Source organism: Mya arenaria, chromosome 4, assembly GCF_026914265.1.
Source record: "Mya arenaria isolate MELC-2E11 chromosome 4, ASM2691426v1".
NCBI classification, from domain to species: Eukaryota; Metazoa; Mollusca; class Bivalvia; order Myida; family Myidae; genus Mya; species Mya arenaria.
This window is the reverse complement of record NC_069125.1, coordinates 5,138,711-5,145,596: the sequence shown is the minus strand read 5'-3', so window position 1 is coordinate 5,145,596 and position 6,886 is coordinate 5,138,711. Positions and strand designations below refer to the sequence as shown.

At 33.5% G+C, this 6,886-nt stretch overlaps 1 protein-coding gene across 1 annotated transcript; it reads right to left on the bottom strand.

Annotated features, from left to right (window-relative positions):
- Positions 1–855: 855 nt before the first annotated feature.
- Positions 856–6,505, bottom strand: LOC128230222 (uncharacterized). Its single transcript, XM_052942313.1, has 6 exons — positions 6,261–6,505; positions 5,750–5,832; positions 4,724–4,831; positions 4,431–4,517; positions 3,090–3,306; positions 856–1,399 (listed from the first exon to the last, which is right to left on the bottom strand). Exons 1-6 carry the CDS (start codon positions 6,278–6,280, stop codon positions 1,102–1,104), a joined length of 813 nt encoding a protein of 270 aa, XP_052798273.1. The 5' UTR covers positions 6,281–6,505; the 3' UTR covers positions 856–1,101.
- Between the last annotated feature and the right edge of the window lie 381 nt (positions 6,506–6,886).

The following is a 6,886-nucleotide window of genomic DNA, read 5'->3' as shown; positions in this document are numbered from 1 at the left end:
TAAAAAGTTTATGTTACGTCGTTTATTTATACATTTACTTATTTATACAATGAGGGTTGACCGAGTCAATTCTAGGCTGCTTCGACCTTACCATATGACAAACGCACCTACAAACTTATTTTATTTTAATAAAAGTTCTATAAATAATATAAGAAAGAAATGACATATATTTGTTTTATTGTGTGTCACATGTTAGTTTTCAAATGACAGCCATCTTCAATTGAACAAACAAATCAGAACAGAATATCTTTCAATAGTGGCAGTTTTAACGGTACAATAAACTTATGTGACAATTTCTGTTAAGAAATTCAAAAAACAATGAGTACAAAGTATAACTTAATATATAAAACATTTATAAATTACCTTCGTTCAGGCTAACGTATGCCCGTTGACTTCTCATTTTTTGTCAGTGGATATGTATATATATATATATTTAACTTGATTTGGAAGCATAGGGATTCATTGTCAGATATAAATCTACATTCGCGACAAATATATTATTCCGAAAATCAAATCTGCCGAAATGTTTTCGTTATCATGTTTTTGGCGCATTAAGTAGATTAAGGTTTATGCGTTCCAATAAAGGAATGTGCTCTTGAAAAATTGGCAATGAAGTGTCTCTTAAATAATTGATGTAGTCTGTGAAATGGTATCCCAGAGGTTGCAAAAGGTCCTTACAATGTTGGTCCACAAGTTTCAGAAAAGATGGATGAATTTTAGATCTCCATTTGCTTGCTGTAAGTGTAGAATTTCCGCGCCGTGTGCAAAAAGGACAAGCGTCTTTGAGGTTGAGAGAAGTACTTTGAGCCACATATGTTAGCACCTCTTTGGTAAGTGGTTCACCTATAAATTTGTACAATTCTTTTGTCATTTCTATTGGATTGAAAGCAATGTCCTCGTAACGAACAAGTTTCACATTTTTGTTTCCGGCCTCTAAAAGTTGTCGTGTGAAATAAATGTCATCGCGCATGCGTGAGCACAATCTTTCAAATTGACTGGTTTTGTTATTGCCTTTAATAAGTTTGTTATTATTCTGCGACAAAAACATTGCTCTGGGGTCCCGAACAAGGTGCACGATTTTCATATTCTCATGTTTTGTCATCAATGACTGGCCATCTCCATGGAAAGACGTATCGTTTTAATAACCCTCAAATTAGCTGAATTGCACTTCATTTCCGTTTCGCCAATGCAATGGTTGATTGAATATCTCGTAAGAGGGTTTAAGAATTTGATATGTTTAACGCACAATAAAAAAGGTTCCATGGATTTTGAGTAGTATAAATGGAATTTGTCCAAAAGACTAGCGATGTCGACTTCATGAAACGCACAACGAAGCCAAGGGGCCATACACTCTCGGAACAGAGACTGGGGGTCGTCTGTAATACCCTTAGGGAAACGCCTGGAACAAAATACACATTGCAATTAAGGAAAATGTATTGGATATTTCAAAACATAAACAATTTGTCTAGTGATGTCATTCACTAAATAACGTTTCTAATTGGTCACAAAATTTCTGAAAATAATAAATAAAATTATCATATAGACTATTAGTCCTGCATTTGAAAATATAATTAAAATGTCAGTTGATTATTCGTGCCATCTTCGTTATAACGTTGGAGTTGACTTCTTGTACACATTTGCGAATATTTACATCACAACAAGTGTATGTGTTTAAATAAGACTAAAGTTTCGATTGGTACAACATCCACATAACTCACTGAAACCAGTAAATTGTGCTACATATTCTTCTAGACTAGTACAGCTAAATTTCGATGAAAAGTTAAACAGTTATATAGATTAACTTTTTTTTCATTTGTCTAAATAACCGATACCAGTAGATATGCCAAAATGTCATGGAAATTAAAGGTAACAAACAAACCCAGGACAGACATCTTTCAAAACCAGACATAACAATGTGAAACATATTGTCTGATTGCCAGAAGTTATCACTAGCGTATGAATAGCAAGCGCCGTTAATTCCATTTTTGATTCTTAATATCAATGGTTAATACATGAATACACTGTACGGGTTTAAATAACGATACAACCATGAAGCATTAAAGAAACAACCTCGGAACTAATGTTCGTATGCAAACACGTGTAAAACAACAAGAGCTCGATTAGATAAAGATCTTGGTCGATTTAAGTCGTCATTGAAATTATCGTAGTGTCTTATTTTTGCTATTTGGCTACATATTTACCATTATTGAAAATAAACCTAAAGATGAGGAAAAAACATGAAATGTGTAACGTTCTTTTATACAGATTAAAGATAATTGAAGTTCCTACTAATATTCTGTATTCAAACCGCCCTCTACTCCCTTAAAATTAATCGGATGAAACATTGAAACATTTTAGGTCAAGGGCAGTAACTCAATAACTATTTTCTGGAGCGGATCCAAATTTAGACATGCTCCTCCCTCAAAACCGAACTTAATATGGTTTAAATAATGGTAGGGCGGTTCGAATTTTCTTTCCTAGACAAAGGCTCGGTCCAAAATAGTGTATTTTGGTGACCCAAAATAAAATGACCCAAAAATAGTTCAGATTGAGATTTAACTTTTTTTTAAAGTTTTTTTTGTGATACGGTAGCCAGATTTGGTAAGGATTTTAGTGATGGCAAAAGGTCAAAGAACTGCCACAACTCCGCCGTCGACACCAATATTTATGCAAAAAAGCTACAGAAACATGCTCAGTAGCAAAAAGTTTAAACATAAACCCGGTTTAGTGGCAATGGGCAAACGCCAAAGACATAGAACACAAAATCACAAATAAGAAACATAGAACAGCACAACACTCTACAAACAGCACAGTGCATAAATACTATATATATATATATTTGGTATCTTTATCAAGAATTGTTAGGAACCGCCTTGGAACGGTCAGTAAAATGTTAATTTACTGGGGGTTTAAACCAGTTTATATGCACAAACCTCACTCTTATCCCAACAATCCTTAATAAAGATAAAACGCAAAAGGTAAATCTTATCAAAGTATGCATTCACTTGAGGAAACTTATCAATAACGAAGACTTTGGATTTACCTCGAGCTAGTCTTCCTAAAAACAACATCAGCTTCAACATTCATACCTGACCGTTCCATTGACATATCGCAGAGCCATGTGCTTTTTGACTGTTTCGACAACCATATGCAGAGGCTCGAAAACATAGAATGAGTCTGGTTGCTGGGTAAACAGGCTCGATGTGAAGGTAGAACCACTGCGAAGGTAGGCTACAATCAGCAGCAGCTTTGGCTTCCCCGGGGTTGGTTTGAGGCCTCCTTTTATCTGGCTTGTTGGAAGAGAACCTAAAATAACGAGTATGACCTTATTTCAGTTCAGTTGTCTTCAAAAATAAATTAATTATTTAAACGATGTCGACGACAGTCAAAGCCCATTAGCCAAATGTTCTATAAATGGCATGATACAAATCGATTAGATAAATGGCAGTAATACAGTTTATCATAATTGCCATAATAGTTTATATATCGTCTGGAACAAGTACATCTGTTGTTTCTGCAAAAGTATAGCAATTGTTATCCAAATTATTCAAACGTACACAAATTAGGTTATTAACACTCAGTTAATTTGCAAAATTATATGTCATATATAATGAATTTGAGACTTAACAGTATAGCAGCTAACAAGCGTCAGAAACGTAATGGAACCTATAAAACATCACTAAAAAATAATGCTCAAATAAGCGGGAAGTGTTAATGATCATTAGAAAATGGGACAGAAAATGCTCCATGTTCTCCCAGAAAGGTAAGTTAACGCTGTGTAAGCTTAATATGTTTAAGCGCAGTGAAATTGTGTTAAAAGAGTATTGGGTGAATGAGTGAGAATCATTACATTAAATAATGACTTTTAAATATCAAATTGATTTTTCATTGTACAAAGAGTAGTTATAACTCATAACCACTTTATATTCAAATCACAATAAACATAAATATAAATCTTGGTTTTTCCAAATGTTCATACAATCATGAAAAAGTTTTGGCCTTGAGTTGTACAAGCAATATTGACCCAGAGACTCCTCATGACCCATAAATCATTACCATAATCATTTAGAGAATGCAACTTCGTGAGGTTAGGTTATACTTATATCTTTTGTAAACATTGGTCGAGTTTGAACAAGCAAACTATGCTTACCATAACCATAAAGGCGTTTGGGGAATAGGTAAGTGTAGGCATTACTTAGTTTAAGAAATACATTGAAACAACACATATTATACATGTATCATACATGAGTAGATATCATAAAACTCAGATTTCTCACCAATTGCAGAGCTCAAAGCTAAAATTACATACGTTTTAATACTGACAAATACGCGTGTATGTTCGCACGATTGTTATCAGTATGACAATTATATATTACTGTTTATTGCAACACTCTTACATCATTATACTTAGTAGCTACTTATAGTTGTACCAATTGTTTCAGTATCCATTCCTCTTGAAAAAGGTGGATATTTTTCCATGGACGTTTCTGTCAACGTTTGCGATGAATGATTCTGACCTGTAAATGACACAATTCATGAATGGCAAAACCTCACATGTTTTATTATTATAACCTTACAGTTTATAGACAGGTCTATGTATGTGTATTGTTTTCAGTGGGAATTGATGGCTGTTGACAGAATACTACTAGTATATCAGCAACAAATTATTCACTTGAAAGAATTATGAAAGACCGGAAACAATAATTGTAATTTAAATCCTCACCGGAAGCACCATTATGTTGCCATGGGATCCCACCTCGTTTCAGTTTTACTTCAGTGTTACGCGTTTCTTTTACTTGCCACTTGTTGACATTCTTGATGAGCATGCTGGCTAAAATGTAGAAAACATTAAGCTTTGGTCAAAATGCTTCATTAAAGCACAGTATAATATTTATAAACATACAATATTATTTTATATATACTCGTACTTAAGAATTCGAGATTCATGCGTCTGTGAGTCTCCTTAAATGACCCCATTAAATCACCCCATATATTAATAAAATAAAGCAATATTTTGAAAAAAGTGGCCATAATTTTCAGAACTTTGAAAATTAAAACCGAAATTAAGGGCATCGTTATTAACTTTTAAACGTGAACTAATTATGATGTGCACACATATTTAAATGAAACAAGTACAGCTTAACATTTGTCTCAAAGAACTAAATATTTATAAGGAATACTGTATATCACAAGTGTATCAATGAAACTTTCAGAGCAATTCAGATTTGGAAGTTAACAACGATGACGTTAACAACGTTGTTAACTTAACAAAGGCCTGAACAATAAGGCAAATATGTGCCAAAGGTTCAAACAAACTGCTGTGAGTCACCGTTTAATTACAAATTTTGGCCTTTGGCATAGCTAGTTGGTTACAAGCGCCGATTTCTATCATTACTAAATCCAGTCTTAAATGTCGCAAAAGGCTAGATTTTATTATAGATATTCTCAGTAGCAAGTTGTTACGAACGAAGATTTTAGTTTGTTATATATGTCACACATTTCTTCAAATCAATACTAATGTTTCAAATAGTCAGACCTCTTTGAACTGCAATTTAGATTTACATCCAAATTGAGGTGCTAAATGCTTTTGTTAATATCTGTTGCGAACTATTGACGACTTCCTTTACTTATTTACTCATATCTAAAGGTTGCACGTCTATGACATTACCATTTTTCATTTAACAGGACTCGTCAGTAAATCAGTAATATTGCAATGAAGAAACTGTAATACAAAATTTGTCAATCAAACCTGGTATTTCTCCTGGTGTGAAATAAAAAACTGTTGCCGTGACAACCAGAATCGTCAGACCTATGGTAGCTAATTTTCTCTGTCTGAAAAACGTTAAACATGCATTATTGGAAGCATAAAGTAAGCAGATATTTTTATGGCGTACACACTATGGAAAATCAAGTAATGAAATGCACATCTGTATATTATTTTCGAACCTTTATAATTATACATATACCAACAAACTTACCTACAGTAGGCGCATTAACATGTACTGCTTAGTTAATTGCACCAGAAATTTAGAGTGATTCTGAAAAGTTTATGATAAGAATAAGGATAACAACTTGATATTTCTATATCGAACATTTGCAGATCTTATTGTACACGCTGTTTGCCTAATACAAAGTGAACGACGATTCTATTACATCTGAGAGAAGCATGATAAGTGCATTATTTATACATACGATATAAACTTATGTAAAAGAAATCTGAAAATAATGACAGAGTTGTATCAAAAACTTAGCACACTGACCTCATTTTGCGTTTATCCATGTATTTGTCTTAATGAATGTGCACATGTTTCTTAGAAAGCGTGCAGACTGCATTTACAGCTAAGCATACATTCCCTGTGGAGTTGAGTCTAGTAATGGAACGTGTCTCTCAAGCAGACGTAATAATCCAGAGTTTACAGGTCTCAAATTATTGAAGCAAACCTTGAAATCCTAGTAACGGTATTTCTGGCAATGAACAATCGCTACACATTTCTCCTGCAATAATGTTTGCTTACCAATATATATATAAATATTAATGATGACCGAGCTTTTGATAGAAAGCGAAGGAGCAGCTAACATTTAAACAATGAGGTTCATAATTATTTTTTTTTAAACGACAAATATGAAAACAATGTTACATATTTAAACCCGGGAATGATTCACCAGACTTATTAATTACGTAACGCTTTAAAAGGAAAAAGTAGCATATGAAGCTGATGATATCTATCAATAATTTTGGGATATTCAGGTGGAATAAAAACTTATCAAGGTTTGTTCACTTTTGTTACTACAGTATTTGATAGTGAGGCATGTCGTCTGCTACAAGCAAGCTGCTAGGGATGTAAACACCAGCACGTGGTAATGTTTACATCAGAGAGTTCATAAC